This window comes from Mauremys mutica, chromosome 11 (genome assembly GCF_020497125.1).
Source record: "Mauremys mutica isolate MM-2020 ecotype Southern chromosome 11, ASM2049712v1, whole genome shotgun sequence".
In the NCBI taxonomy this organism is placed as follows: Eukaryota; Metazoa; Chordata; order Testudines; family Geoemydidae; genus Mauremys; species Mauremys mutica.
The window spans coordinates 53,584,027-53,600,597 of record NC_059082.1 but is presented as its reverse complement, the minus strand read 5'-3'; the positions used below and the strand labels follow the sequence as shown (position 1 = coordinate 53,600,597).

The 16,571-nt window shown below is 46.8% G+C and overlaps 1 protein-coding gene across 1 annotated transcript in view; it reads right to left on the bottom strand.

Annotated features, from left to right (window-relative positions):
• Nucleotides 1-15,848, bottom strand: part of TRAP1 (TNF receptor associated protein 1) — a 65,945-nt gene extending 50,097 nt beyond the window's left edge. Inside the window, exons 1-2 of the mRNA XM_044980446.1 lie at nucleotides 15,686-15,848; nucleotides 2,000-2,167 (exon numbers count right to left, since the gene is read on the bottom strand). Coding sequence (XP_044836381.1) covers nucleotides 2,000-2,167; nucleotides 15,686-15,773 — 256 coding nt within the window. The 5' untranslated portion in view covers nucleotides 15,774-15,848. The remainder of the gene's footprint in view (nucleotides 1-1,999; nucleotides 2,168-15,685) is intronic.
• Nucleotides 15,849-16,571: the final 723 nt, after the last annotated feature.

The window sequence follows — 16,571 nt, the reverse complement described above, 5'->3', positions numbered from 1 at the left end:
CCCTCACTGTTGTTCCAAAAGAGGCTGGTGGGGAAAGGGAGCTCCTACATGTGAAGGAGCTATCTGCAAACACCGCACTCATGGAGCTTCAACAAGCACTCTAAGCTCCCAACATAAAAAGCATACTCTGAGTAAAACAGAAGAAACCATTGTGTTAATCTGGCACCTCTCTGCTGAAGCACCCTCGACACTGCACACACCCCACTAATTAATATGCTTAATCCTACTGAATGACAACAGCATCTGAAAGAGAATAACACTTTACAAAATGCTTCTCTCAAGAGGCTCTCTTTCTTGCTCTTTTTAAAAGGCCCAATCTTTGTCATTTCCTATGCTAGACACACTTAAGACCCTAAGGAGCACAGTCAAAGTTACCCGTGACCTGTCACATGTGTGCAGCTGCTTGCGGACAAAACCCCAGATTCTCTGAACCCAGAGGGCAATATGATGGGTGCAAGGGGCAGTAGACAAGCAATGGATGCAGGGGGACTGTAGCAGGGTGGACCCTGCTCCTGCTCCTGCTCCTGCCCGGAGGGGTTTAAAAGCAGCCTGGCAGGGCTTGAGAGTGGTGGCTCTAAAAGGCTGGGCTGATTGAGGGAGTGGCTGCAGGTGAGGCCACGCCCCAAACTGAGCCACAGCTGGCCCCTATAAAAGGCCAGAGGCCCAGCCAGTCTCTCTGCCTTCAGAGAGAGAAGGGCCTGGCTGCAGGGAACTGAGACAAGGTACCTAGGATGAAGCAGGGCTAGGGAAAGGCTGAGGAGCTGGGGAAGCTCCAGCCTAGAAAGCCCCAGGCTGCGGCCTAGCATAGGGTAACAGGTACTGGGGTTTGCAGAGGCAGCCCAGGTATAGGCCAAGGCAGCAGGTCCAAACCCAACTTTGCCTGTGATGAGTAGGCTGATACTGCAGTCTACCCCAGAGTGTGGGGCTAGACAATGACTGGCAGTAGCCAATACTGAGGCAAGGTGGGGATAGAGGATGGGGGTTCCCCAAGGAGGGGAAACCCTAAGAGAAAGGGGTTACTGCTAGGGGGCAGCACCCCATGTAAAAGGGCACCGGGTCCAGGGAGGGACACGGGGGGCCAGAGGACAGGCGGATCACCGGCCTGCAGAGGGCGCTCTTGACTGTAACTGAGCTAATTCCCGGAGTCACCAGCAGGAGGCGCCGCAGGGGTGAGTCCGACCCGTCTACAAGGACCAAGTTCATTTAAGGGCCTCATAGCCCTGGACCTTCAAAAATACAAGGTGTATGGAAAAGGCCTTGGAATATTGAGTTTAAGATGCTATTTCTGTGTTCAGATAACTCATATGAGTTTGTTTTAAAGCAGCTCTGCTTGGAGGTAGGCAAAACAATTAGTTCTAACTAAAGGGATGACAGCATGATTTTAATCAGATATCTCCATCATCAAAAGTAATGAGCCGGGCAGACACAGTTCATTTATGTAACAATAAATGTAATTACAGGCAAGAGGCAGGTCCTTTGGAACCCCCTACCGACACACACAAAAGTTACATCTACCAGACAACACTGCAGGCTTCTGCCAGGCTGCAACTGGAGAGGTGTCTGTCTCTCACTCTTAAATAATTTTATTTCTCAACAGGTTCATGCTTCCTGAGAGATATTGAGAGGGTACAGGGTGAACCTGTTCCTCCTGTTTTATTTTTCACTCTATATTTACTACTTTGCTAGAGGGATGTTTGCCTTGTTCTGTTCATTCTGGTGATTTTATTTTTGCTAGGATACCTGAAAATCCTTGACTATGAGACTCCAAGAATTTAGTGTTATTGAAGCATCAATGACAACTTCCTTCCACAAGTCTTGAAAGTCCATCCCAAAAGCCATTCTAACTGATGGGATGACGAACACCTGCACCTCTCCCCCTCCAAAGGTGGGGAAGGTACCCACACTCCTGCCCTCCCAGTTAGGTATTATTTTGCCAAGGTTGGGTTTTCAACGCACCCCAAGAGACTTCCTTCCTGTGATATCCCCGGCCTCTGCTCACCTTTCACATTCTCTGTATTGCTGATGATGGTGTGCAGGGGCTCCTCTTCCTTGTTCTCAGCTGCCTGGGTACTGTACTTCTGCCCAGCGAGAACACTGAAGGCAGCTAAGTTTTGCCGCGGGACTGGGAAATGGAAGGCTGCTCTCTGAAGACATGCGGTTCCTCTTCCTAGAAGATGCAATTCAAGCGGTTTTCGTCTAAATCACACATATTAGAGATGGGAAAACTCTATCAAGGTCACAATTCCCTTTCCCAAGGGCTAATGCAGGATTGCTCCCTAAGGTACATTGTCCTATGCATTGTCCAGTCGAGTTTTCAATCCCTGCATGATTGGGCTCTGGCCGGAGCCTGGGATCTGAGACCCAGCAAGTGGGGGAGGTCTCAGAGCTGAGTCCAAATGTCGCATTGCTATTTTTATCCCCATAGTGCGAGCCCAAGTAAATTGACCCAGGCTCTGAGACTTGTTGCTACGGGTCTTTTTTTTTTTTTTTCAGTGTAAAGATATCCATGTATTTTACTGACAGTTTTTCTACTACCAAACCTGTTTTCCTTTACTCGGTTACATTTCATTACTGCTGGTTACATCCCTTTTGACCACCTCCCTATAGAATTCTACTCCAATTTGACCCTTATACCCGGTGGCTTATGATACTGGCAGTAAACATTCAACCCTAAGCTCTCAAAGATGCCTCCTTTGGCAGAGTGTAGCTCAGCGGAGGGGAACCTATGGCACGCGTGCCAAAGGTGACATGCGAGCTGATTTTCAGTGACTCACTGCCCGGGTCCTGGCCACCGGTCCGGGGGGCTCTGCATTTTAATTTAATTTTAAATTAAGCTTCTTAAACATTTTTAAAACCTTATTTATTTTACATACAATAGTTTAGTTATATATTAGACTTATAGAAAGAGACCTTCTAAAAACATTTAAATGTATTACTGGCACACGAAACCTTAAGTTAGAGTGAATAAATGAAGACTCAGCACACCGCTTCTGAAAGGTTGCCGACCCCTGGTGTAGCTACTGGTCAGAATGCCACAATCATGCCCCCAAGCAGAGCCAGTTTTAGGAGTAAACAGCACATGCTGCCTCTCGGAGTCCTATCAGAAGCAAGAGTCACAACCCGGAAAGCTATAAAAAACAGCTAATTCCACTAGGAACATAGGAATTGCCAGCTTTGTCATATTCTTGTACCGTTTGACTTAGCTAAGTGGATCATAGAAGACCCTCTTCTGTTTGGCTGAGAATGAAACAAAGACAAACACTGGTTACTAACCAACATTTGCAGTACTTGGCAGATACAAAGCACTGTCTTATATTAGTACTCAGTGAGATTGTCTATGTTGTGAAGATAAAAGGAAATGGTGCTAGAATGATGTTCCAATCTAGAAGGCAAGGCAAATATATTCAGAGGTGGGTGAATGTGCATGCAGCCACATAACCACATATTCAAGCTGGTTTCAGATGGACTGGGTTATGCCAGTTCTACAGGAAAATGATGCTGTACAAGAACCTCAAAAAGCCCTTTTCAGAGAGCTTTGAGATCCAACAGGCCCTGTAACACAAAGAAGCATTCCCAGACTTTACTTCCTCCAGGTTTCCACTGTGTATTTTACACCTAATGAGCAGCAATCTCTGCTGCATTCCATTTGCCAGGATTGAGTGGTCCTGAGCCTGGGGCTGAGGGGAAATCATCAGGCAGAGGAGGGTGTATTAATTCATCTCCTCCATGACAATGGATACAAAATGGAACAGGAATGCTCTGGCAAGTGGATGGGTGGTTTTCCACCCTTTGCCACTCTAGTCCAGCATTAAGCTGCAGCTTGCCCCACATTGTGAGGGGCAGAGCCTCCTTGGGGCCAGGTGGGGAGAGGGAGAGAACCTGGTCAAGCCACAAAAGCCAGGAGCAGGCAGCAGCAGGTAATACTGGGCTTTTACAAACAAATCCCCCCCCCCCCCAGCCTGTTTCGTCAGCCGAGGGAGGGAAGCAAACTCCAAGCCCAAGTCTGTTATAAAGGCCTTTACCTCTGGGCCCCATTCATTATTTATTGTTTACAACAACCATTACAAACAAAATAAAACTATCCAACCAAAAATGCTGATTAGAATCCCAAGAACCTTGCTGCCTCTACCAGCCAGTGCACGTGTGTGTGTGTGTGTGTGGCCACCACACACCCCTCCCCTGGTATTCCTCTGGATCCAGCTTCCTCTTCCACCCATGTGATAGGCAGAGATCTCTTAACCCTTTCCAGGCTGCTGCTTTTACCTCCTCATAGTACCTGATACAACTTACCACCCTTAACCTGCTCAGCCTAGGGTCTGAGGGGTAATCAACCCCAAATAGTCCCTTACCATGTCTCCCATTCAAAAACAGTTCCAAGTCATGATCCACTTTTCTAGCCAGAACCCCCAATTATTTCTCAATAGTTCTGTACTTAAAGAGCCTGTGAATAGCTCTTATGCACTTGAAAGCCTCCTACACCTCTAACTGTTTTGCTGTATCACACAGTTCTGCCTTATTGTTCAAGCAAAGGTCTGTAGCCTTCATTCCAATGCATTTGTTGGACTGATCCAAGAAAATGAAGAAAAAGCCCACATGAATGAGGATCTAAGAACTGGAGAATGAAACAGCATTACACTAAGAGAAGGGTCAGGTTGGACACGGGCAATGCCTGAGCCAGCCTGGGCTTTACAATCTGACACTTTAACCCTGTGGTGCAGAACAAAAAGAAAAATCTGCAAATACACCACACTCAGGAATGAGGGGATATGAGAGGAGCTTTGCCCAGTCACTGCCTCCAGTGACCCAAAAGGAAAAACAATCCATTGGCATTTTCCTCCCATTCTCAAGTCAGCTTCTGTCTTCAGGTTTACAAACAGCAAGTCCTGAGAGTCTATTCACCCAATATACACAAACAGAATGCTGACCACCCTCCCCACCAGTACTGGATCTCTCTGGAAACCCCAAATATTTATAATTCTTGGCCTAGTCACATCTTCTGCCTCTGTCTCTCCAAAGCACAATGAATAAATCATCAATCAGTTCTAAGATTATGTTTGGATCTGTATAACATTTGGTCTTAATAGCATTAATTAATAGCTGGCATTGTGTCAGCCAAAGATGAAAATTGTTAAATTCAAGCTGCAGCTTTTTCAGATTATTTGCCTCCTGTGAACGCCCTACTTGGTCAGCAGAGGAGAGACTCCTGGCAATTTCAAGACACAGAACCATGGCCATTTATATATGCAGAGTAAGTGAGAAAGCGCTTTCTGAACTAGCAAGGAAAAGCCACACACACAAAAACAGCTTGGGAAGCAAAGCTCCTAACACCCAGAGACAAAGTGGAATTAACTCACATGCCTTGTCTAGCTTTGGAGATCAGCCCCAAGCTGTGCCATATCAGATCATGATGTATTAGGGATGGGGCTTTTGGGTGGTGAGGAAGCCCCTAAGGGGTGTCACCACTACCCCGCTTCCACTACTTTTGAAGGGGAAACAGATGCATCACTTTCAAACCGGTATTTTTCAGTGACTTCCAAGTCACCTTCCCCTATGATCCCACGTGCATAGGCTCTCCACTCAGATGTGGAATACACCAAAGGGAATGTCTGGGCTCATAAACCCAAAACTGAAACAAACAAAATCTCTCACACTCACACAGCATCTTTCATCCCAAACTGTGCAGGAGCCCACAGCAATTTACAAACTCAAAACAGTCCCCCACTTCTGAAGTGCAGCCTCCATGGAAGTAAAACATGGCAGCTATTTAGCAGTGCACAGCAACACTATCCAGAAGGTCAGGACAGGAAATAAAGAGTGATACAGTGTACAACTGAAAATGAAGGGAGTTTAAGTCAGCAGAATTTGCCACAATGACCATACTGCAATATGGCCAGGCTACCCCCCTGAGACCCTTTAAAAAAAAAAAAAAGTCCCACAGGATCTTTCCTGATGAGTACTCAAGAAATCCGTTTGCATCTCATCCGAAGAAAGGGGTCTCCAATAGGACAGGGTCTCCTGCCATGCTAAGACATAGTTCAGTATGGACTCAGAGAGAAAAGTGCCACCTACTTAATTGCCAACACTAAGGACTGGTCTACATTTGAAAATTAGGTTGGTTTAATTACTTGGGGAAAAATCCCCCCACCCCCACCCCAAGCAACTCTGTTAAGCTGACAAAAGTCCCATGTAGACAGCACTTGGTCAATGGAAGAATTCTTCTCTCAATTTAGCTACTGCCTCTCAAGGAGGTAGATTATCTAGGCTAAAAGAAGAACCCTTCCAGTCAGCATAGGAAGCGTCTACACAGAAGTACTACAGCTCCGCAGCTGTGCTGCTGTAACATTTTAAGTGTAGACAAGCCCTAAAGCAGTGGTTTTCAAACTTGTTAGGCTGTGTACCCCTTTCCATATAATGTAGTCTACTATGTATCCCCTTCTGAGATAGGCTCATAATATACCTATGATTAGATTGCCAAGTCTTACTAAATAAAGTGTATTGTCCGCCATTACAGGATTTTTCTTGAATACTCCCTGACAAGAGCTCACATACTCTTAGGGGACACATACCCCAGTTTGAAAAGCACTGCTCTAAAGCAATCCTGAGAAGTCTCCCATTCAAGTACTGCGCAGGCCTCAACCTGCTTAACTGACGAGATCTGACAAGATTGCAGCCGAGCCTGGTGTGGATGAAGAGAAGAGGTGACAGCCTTTCTAAGCAGGACAGTCGTCTCTCTTGCATCGTTTTAATTCAGCCTATAAGCTTGTGTATACTTAAAACACTGCAGCGGCACAGTGGTAACACTGCAGCACTCCAGTGTGGACACTACCCACACTGACTGGAAGGGTTCTCCTGTCAGCATAGGTAATCCACATCCTTGAGGCGGTAGCTAGGTCAATTGAAGAACATGGTCTACATGGGGACTTAGGGAAGCTTAACTACGCTGCTCAGGGGGGTGGATTTTTCACTTGCCTGAGCAACAGTTATGCTGACCTAATATTCTAGTGTAGATGAGGCCTAAATCACTGTCCTCATTTCCTACCCCACAGAACAGGGCACACCCCTGGCTCTTTCCAGCAGGCCTCAAGGACATTTTTAAAAGATGACATTCAGACAGTGCTTGAGCGGGATGCAGACCAAACTACCCAATCCCAGACACACAGCTTTCTCCTCAGATATGACTGCAAACAAGCCATCTTGAGATGAACTGCCCAGAAATGTTGAAGCCACTCAGCAGTGCAATAAATCTAATGACTTTAGTCTGATATTGGCCTTATCTGTACTAGGGTTTCCTGTGTCACATCTCTTCCTCATACCACAAAGGGAATCCACAGACCACAGTGACAGCCTACAAAGAAGCAGCATCAAGCCATTTGGTGATTAGGAGCCACACAAACTCCAAGGAAACCATGATGAGCAGATGCTGCTAAGAGCCCAGCATACAGGGAGATTCAGGGAGGAAGCTGCCAAAACCTTCTTGCATTTTACTGCACTTGAAACTCAGCAGCACATTCTCATTAACTCTGATACCATTCGTAGGTTTGACAATGCAGCTGTAAGAAAGCAAGGGAAGCAGCAACTGGTCTCACAGTATATGAGCTTTCAGATTCTCTTAGCCTGTCATCTTGTCAGATCTCTTAAGCATGGTCAGTATTCGCCTAGGAAATTTCCAAGGCCTTTAGAACCAAAGCCAGTTCCTTGGAAGTTCCCCTCATAGTGGTCACTGTCACAGCATGGTGCCTGCCGGCAGTGCTATATTTTGGATGAGATGTGAAACTCAAATCCTGACCATCTCTAGTTATTTAAAAAAACCCTGTGGCACTTTTGAAAGCACAGGAGTGGTAACTCCAACTTCCTGCTCAAGTTGAACTGGGTTATTTTCTAACCTAAATAAGATGGCCCTGAAGTTTCAATGGCTTAGTTTATTCTTCCACAAACTGACAGGAATTATACATGGAAAAAAACATTCGGTAATCCATTCTATCGCCTTGCCCCCAATCCCATTTCCTACTACAAATTTTCAGGTGGGTTTTCTACTTCTCCAGTATCCCAGTTCTGGCCATCCCATTACAGTATAGTCCCAATTATCAGAATAGCAAGGGAGACACAGATTTTATTTGGATAATTGGGAGTTTGAATAATGAAGAGGAGGCAGGAGCTATTCAGCAACGGGGTGGCCTTGCCCACGGCCAGATGCTCGTCATCCTCACAGTCCTGGCCAGAGGTCCCTGCTCTGCCCCACCCAGTGCCTGCAGGGATTGGATGTCATCAGCCCAGTGGCAGCACAGGGAGCCCTCTGAAACTCTGCTGTCATAGGCCCACTGGTTCACTCCTGTGACAGGAGGGCTACAGAGGGCTCCCACAGGAGCCATTCAGTAGCAGGGTGACCTCCCGCACGGCCAGCGGCTCCTCCTCACAGTTTGGGCCGGGAGGGGTGGGGGGTGTCCCTGCTCCGTTATGTGAACCTCAACATTATCCGATTCTCTTCCTTGTCCCCCAGCATGAGATTCCTGCTGGGAGGCAAGGGAGGGATTTGGATAATGCGGAGGTTCAGATAATAGGGTTTTGGATATACAGGAGTACACTGTATTCCTAAACTGTGTGCCTCAGTTACTCTTGTGTACCACCCTAAATAAATCCTTTTCCTCCTTGGCATTTACATTCTTCACATATTTGCTGCTTAGCCAAGCTATATCCAGTAAGAGCTAAATGTCTCAGTCAGCTCCTTCAGGCCCTGAACATTTATGCTGCTCTTCTCCAAACGCTCTACAGTCTGCCATAATCTGTAATCTACCTGGAACCGAAGTGCCCAGACAGAGAGTGCAATGGCCTAGGTGCAATGATTTCATGGACATATGGAGGGACTATGACCTCCCTGTTCTATTTCCTTTCCCAGATCGTTATGTATTACTATTTGTTAATCATTGACAATGTACTCAAACCTGTAAAAGCTACAACACAGCCTCACTCTCAAAGAGTAACCTAGTCAGCTAGGGTTGTGTAGTTTCTGGTAACTGACCAATGGGTAATAGCTACAGACTGTAAAGCAACTTGGAGTCCAGTTCTTCTGACTGGAAAGAATGTATTACTACAGCCTTTTAACTCTGGAGAACTGAGTATACTAGAGTCAAGTTAAAAGTGAAATACATTTGTTGGTGTAAGTATAGAACCTAGTAATTGTCACCAGATGTTAAGAGAGACTAACACAACCAGCAGCCCTTGAGAGAAACAAAAGAGCTTACAAGGGCTTTGTCATGACTCTAGAAGACCCAAAATTCACATCCCAGGGGATGCTGCAGATCAGAGATAGGGTGCATTAGCAGAGGTAAACTTTCACAGCCCCCGCCTGCTCTAACAAGCCCCAGTTCAGCAAAACATCTATGCACTTTCTTAAGATTAAGCATGTGCTTCAAGTCTATTGACGTTAATGTGATTTAACACTGTTGCCTGATTTAGAGTGTTAATATTAATTTGGATAGTATGGGTTTTAGGCTCACCAATCTGTTTGATCAGAAGATAAAAGTTCTTGTCCTGAATCAGGCTCCACAGAATTTACAAAGGACCCTCGGGGGTATGACAGGAAGCTCACACTGAGACAGATATAGCCATAAAGACTTTTTATTAAAATCAATGTAATAGTCGGCAAACGGTAAAATAATCAGAGTTACAAAGTTACAATTGCATTACTACTATTCAAAAGGTACATATGGTATTATATGCTACAAAGCTTTGGTTAAAATACTCATACCCTTTCTTAATAACCTGGTGGTAAGAGACACAGGATCCTCTGGCGGTTCAGGTTTCTCAATATTTGAGTGAGAGATGCAGAGCTTAAAAGAAGCTAATGCTAAGAGCTACCAAAGCTAACTTAGAGTTTACTTAACTAACTTAAACTTAAAACCTAATAAACAAAATTAAGAACAAAAGCTTCGGGAAAACCAAGCTTAGCCTAGTCCCCTTGGAATTAAAGTTTGAAAAGAACGAATACAGCCTACTAATAGTTAGTAGTGTCGTGGCTAGAGAAGGATAGATAGTCTAGCCAGGTGGGTCACCTCTTTTATAGGGTACAAGTGCCAGAAATCCTTCCTCCTATGCCCAAATTTCATTCCGCACCCACAAAAATGTTAGGGTACCCTTACTTCATAGGCTAGTATGCATGTGCGTATTGATGACATGTACCTACTGTGACGTTATTGATATAAATTGGGACCATATAGAACATGGGTTGCAACCAAGGTCCTGCAGTGGCACCAAATCTTAGGGTATGGCTACACTTGCAAATTTGCAGCGCTGCAGCAGGGTGTGAAAAAACACCCTCTGCAGCGCTGCAAATTGCGGCGCTACAAAGCGCCAGTGTAGTCAAAGCCCCAGCGCTGGGAGCGCGGCTCCCAGCGCTGTCCGTTATTCCCCACAGGGAGCTGGAGTACGGACAGCGCTGGGAGAGCTTTCTCCCAGCGCTGGGGCTTTGACTACACTTAGCGCTTCAAAGCGCTGCTGCGGGAGCGCTGCCGCGGCAGCGCTTTGAAGCGCTAATGTAGCCATAGCCTTAGATAAAGGGGGTCATCTAAGGTGTCTAAAACCAGATTATGGGTTAATGGTTATAATTATGCTGTCTGTATGTCTGTATCATTTTTAGTTGAAGTTATGAATGTTGGCTCTATGCTGTCTGTATTTCAAGTTTGTGCTGTGCTTCTGGGGGAAGCCTCCCAGACAAGCTGGTGTTAGCTCTGCCTAGCCTGTTTGATGGCCCATTAAGGACCATCAGCTACACAATTGACCCATGGAGAGAAGGCAGACACGCCTTGTGACTCAGCAAGGTATGCAGAGACTTGTCCATGTGACTGCAGACTCCATTTTGCTGTGATTTTCCACAGTGAGAACAAAGAGATTCTTACACCTGGAAAAGCCTATATAAGGCTGATGCTTCATCTCCATCTGATCTTCAATCCTGCTTCTGACCTCTGGAGGGACTTTGCTACAAACTGAAGCTCTACACAAGGGACTGAATAACCCATCCCAGCGGGAGATGTTCCAGAGACTTAATTTGAACCTGCAGTTTACTCCAGCACTGCTGCAAGCCTGAACTAAGAACTTTGCCAGTACTGTATGTAATTGATTCCATTTAACCAATTCTACCTCTCATTTCTACCTTTTCCCCTTTGTAAATAAACCTTTAGATTTTAGATTCTAAAGGATTGGCAACAGCGTGATTTGTGGGTAAGATCTGATGTGTATATTGACCTGGGTCTGGGGCTTGGTCCTTTGGGATCGAGAGAACCTTTTTCTTTTATTGGGGTGTTGGTTTTCATAACCATTCATCCCCAGGACGAGTGCACTGGTGGTGATGCTGGGAGACTGGAGTGTCTACGGAAATTGCTTGTGTGACTTGTGGTTAGCCAGTGGGGTGAGACCAGAGTCCTTTTTGTCTGGCTGGTTTGGTTTGCCTTAGAGGTGGAAAAACCCCAGCCTAGGGCTGTGACTGCCCTGTTTGAGCAATTGGTCCTGATTTGGCACTCTCAGTTGGGTCCCGCCAGAATCGCTCCGTCACACCTACACACACGTTATTTTTGTTCTTCTTAGTTATTTCAATTCTTTCCTTGTGATGTACCTTTTAAGTCTGTGGGTACAAACTTGAAAAAAAAAACCCTACCATTCTTCCATCATCTATCTGTCTAGGTAAAAGGTCTCAATATAGGCCAACTTTGCTATCTGGGTGAAAAGTCCCAGATATAGATATACTAACTTTGCCTTAGCTTAACATACAGGATATGGCCTGTAGGTTCCTTGCATTACAGGCAAACTTACTTTAAAATAAATCTTTATAAACCTATTACAATAAACCAAATATTTAAACTATAAGAAAAGATAGATATATATGCAAGCAAGTAGGTTAATCCTTTAGGCTACAACACTTGCCCAACGTTAAAAATGTGTTCAAGTGCTTTGCTGTATAGGGACAGCTACCAAATAAAGGCCCTCAGCTGACCAGAACGAGGATCTTTCTCCTATTCCAGAGCAGTGCATGCCAGCAAATTCACACAAATATCCCAACACCTCATACATATGGCTTTTAAGCTAAAAAAAATAAGCTAATCACATCTCCTCAGCAACACAAACTAACACGAGCACAGCACACCTGTCCTCCGCTGTCTACACTGGCTTCCCATAGAATTTCAAATCAAGTCAAGGTCTCAGCCCTTATCTTCAAAATGTTCCATGGCCTGGAGCCAACGTATCTAAAAGATTGTCTAAAGCCTAGGATGAAGACCATTGTTGTCACCTACACTGCTCTGGCACAACCAAACTTTCTACAATAAGAGTACAGCTTGTCTGTGCTGGAGACAGAACTTTCTATGGGGAGATGGTCCAAAAATACGGAATGAACTCTACCAAGAATTAAGGACCACCACAAATCTTCCCCACCACTTGTTGCTCCCAGTGCAACATGCATTTCTTTAGCGTTGCCTTCTCTAATGTAAGCACATAGCAACAAGTATATTGTAACAATTGACTGAAAGCCCTGATGGGCCAGATCTGGCCCACAGGCTGTAGTTTGCCCTCCCATGCCCTACGCCATTGTGACTGCCCTCCAGACAGAGGAGAGCCATAGATGCCTCTGGAGCCAATGAATGCCATTCCTTCTCCTGCATGGGACTCAGCACACTTCCCCTGCAGTGCTCAAACTTTGCAAAACCAGGGACTGAGAGATGCCAGGGTGAGGCACTGCTGTCAGAGCACTGGGCCAGCTGAGTCACTGTCTTCAGAGCACCAAACCAGCCCAGAGTCATCGACTCACACCTCCCAAGGGGGAATAAATGTTCACAGAAGAGAAATCACTTACTCTTAATATACAAGAAGGATCTCTACACCAGTCTAATTCAAATTAGATCACGCAAACTTTATTTGTATTGCAAGGGCCATCCAAGGCTCCCACTCAGAATTGGGGTCCCACTGAATGAGTCAACAATGTGATGCTGTTGAGAATAAGGCAAATGTAATTCTGGGATGTATTAACGGGAGTGTCATACTTAAGACATGGGAATAATTGTTCCACTCTATTTGACACTGGTGAGGTATCAGCTGGAGCACTGTGTCCAATTTTGAACAAAACACTCCAAGAAAGTTGTGGACCAACTGGAGTCCAGGGGACAGCAACAAAAACAAAGAGGTTTAAAGGAAATGTTGAAAGAATTGGACATGAAGGCTGAGGGGGCACAATAGTAACAAAAAGATTGTGATGAAGAGGATAGTGATCAATTACTGTCCATGTCCACCGAGGGTAGGATAAGAAGTACTCAGCTTAGTTAACAGCAAGGAAGGTTTAGATTTGGATATTAGGAAAAACTGTCTAACGATGAGGATCAATAAGCACTAGGTTGCCTAGGGAGGTTGTGGAGCCATTGGAGGTATTTAAAAAGAAGTAGACAATACCTGGCAGGGATGGTCTAGGGATTTGTCCTCCCTCAGGACAGGGGGCTGGACTAGATGTCTTCCTGAGGTCCCTTCCAGCCCTACATTTCTATGATTGTACTAGGCACAGTACAAATACTCACAAATACATGATCCCTGAGTGACAGGATTAAAGTCCTGAGACACCTTTTCTGTGTGTGCAGCAAGCAGTCCAGCAGGGACAGCAGAAAAGGCAGAGTTCAGAGCTATGCAGTGAAGGAGAACATGCCTGCATGAAAACTTTTAAAAATCATTTCTCTAAAGAAAGTTAAAAATTCCCCATGCTGGTGAGTTCAGTACTCAGAGTTGAAGGAAAGAAAGGCCTTCACACCAAGAGGTTGATTTCCTACGTCCATACTAGGTCAGACCAAGATCCAACTAGCCCAGTATCCTGTCTTCCAACAGTGGCCAATGCCGTGTGCCCCAGAGGGAATGAACAGAACAGGTAATCACCCAGTGATCTATCCCGTCACCCATTCCCAGCTTCTAACAAACAGGGGCAAGGGACACCACCTCTGTCCATCCTGGCTAATAGTCATTGATGGACCTATCCTTCATGAACTTATCTAGCTCTTTTTTGAACCCTGTTATAGTCTTTCATTTTACAGGGTTGGCAAGAGGCAATTTTTAGACTACAAGTTAAGCTCTGATGTATCATGATGGGCAGGTCCCACAATACCCTGCCACTCAACAGACACTGTGTGTTGATTGGCTCAGAGGGGTTCCTTTCAGTTTAATGAGAATATTCCTGCTTCTGAAGGTTAAGGGACTGGCATGCAGTGGTGGAGCCACTGGTCAGGCAGCTGTACTGCAAATTTCTTCCAATGCAGTTCCCAACAGTGACCTCAACTGAAATCATAAAGTCATTTTTTCTAACACACCTGATTGTTCAGCCTGTGTTTAGGACTGTTTAAATGCTGGAACGTTGCCAGTAAAAAGACTGAATCCTACTCAGCTAAGCAGACTGTATCTAAGTTGTTGGTTTCCTCAAAGGCATTTTTTAAAAAGGAGTCAAACTGGAGGAAGGAGGATCTCTAAAGGTAATTTGTCCAAGGAAGGTTCATTTTTATTTATTATTTTAACAAGTAGATTGGTCACTCCCCTACCTCCCTTTTAATGTCTCCTGTTCTTTAGAATTAAGTGTCAAACTACCTTCAACATGTAGGGACCAGCTCACTTCACCAGATACATACCTCCCCACAAGAATTTCAGCTATTTTCTCCATGTTCCAGCAAAGATTAAATAGCCAAGTGCTATAATGAAATTGTATAAATCACCAAGACATAATTAACTTAAAATATACCACAGGATATTTATTCGTTTTAATTATGTAGAATACTTCATGGTACCCTAAGTTACCCTTCTCAAAATAAATGAACTCGAGTACACTCCATAACACAACTTTATTTTCAATTGTGTTTGTTCACTTTCTTACTCATTTATACAGTACATGGGAGGAATGTGCGATGGGTCTCCAGGTAGATGTGAATTAGGGACATTCCAGTATAACAATTTTCAAATAGAAAAGTCTGCAGATCAGTTTGGACTCTGTTCTCCTATTTCTACTCCAATGATTTATACCAGAATGTAAACCAGGTTTAGGTCAAGCTACACTTTAGAACTCCTAAGAAACAGAAAAAGAGTTTTCCCCCTGCTTGTATCACTGAGTTCATTCAGGTTTGCCCCTCTGCCTTTGGCTGTTCCAATCGCTACCCTGGCAGACAGGGTTCACCTAGACTTTTGCCGCAGCCAGACACGGCAGGAGAGCCACACGACTGCCCCAGCAGCAGGCAGGGGGTTAAATAATAATAGGAGATATACCTATCTCCTAGATCTGGAAGGGACCTTGAAAGGTCATCGAGTCCAGCCCCCTGCCTTCACAGCAGGACCGAGTACTGATTTTTGCCCCAGATCCCTCAAGGACTGAACTCACAACCCTGGGTTTAGCAGGCCAATGCTCAAACCACCGAGTTAACGGGGATTCGCAGTGCCGACTCCAGACTCCCACGTGCTCCCGCCAGGGGCCGCCCAGCTCCTCTGCTAGCCCGGCGCGACCCTCGGGCTCGAGCTGCGGGCCGAGGCCCTACAGCCGTAGCCCGCGCGCGCTAGCCCAGGGCGCCAGGCAAAGGCGGCAGCGGCCCCCGGCAGGTCCGAGCCCGGCCCGCCAGGCCTCGATGCTCCCGGCTCCCCCACCAACCAGCCCCCGAGCCGCGCGGCGCCGGGACAGCCCCGCCCTCACCTGCCGCCGGCGCCCGCAGCCGCGCGGGGCTCCCCGCCCGCAGCAGGGCCCCCAGGCGGCTTCCGCGTAACAGCATCTCCCGAGCCATGCCGGGCCGCTCGCTCTGCTGGGCGCACGCGGCGAGTGTGAGGGGAGGGACCGGCGACCGCCGGGGGAGGGGGACTCTCGCCTTCCGACACGGCGCAAACTGATGATGTCACGTTGCCTGGGCGACCCAGGCGCGCCTGACAGGAACCGCCCCCGGGAAGGTGCAGAGAGGCGGCCCAGGGCTGCGGGCGGGGTGTCCGCTCGCTGCTTTCGAGACGGGCTTCAAGGGCAGCGCCCGCAGCTTACAAAGCCCCCTTCCCCCAGCGGGTGCCCGCCCCCCGGCATGGTTGCCCCTTCCCGCCCCCGCGGGTGCTCATCCCTCCGCGCCCTGGTGCCCTCCCACTTAGCAGATGCTCGGGGGCGGCTGTAGCCTTTTTGCCGCCCCAAGCACTGCAGTGAGGCAGCCTTCGGCGGCGCCTGCGGCAGGTCCCTGATCCTGCGGCTTCGGCTACTTGCCGCGCTTGGGGCGCTGATGCCGGGGAGCAGCCGCTGCCCTCACATGGCCACGTCACATGGTATCTGGGGATCTCGTAATCTTTAATGAATTTGTCCTCACAACAACACTGTGAGGCAGGAAAGTGCTGGTGTGTGCGAAGTGCAGATGGGGCCCTGTGACACAAGGGGACACGTTACACTTGCCCAGGGTAACCCAAAAAGTCTGTGGAGGAAAAAAGGGATGGAATCCCCATACCCGTAACCCCAGCCTGGATCCCTAACCACTGACGTCTGACTCTGCCTTCCTGAATCCCCAAACCTAGATTTTCAGACGGGCTCTTAAGGAGCTTGTCTCTCTTATAAG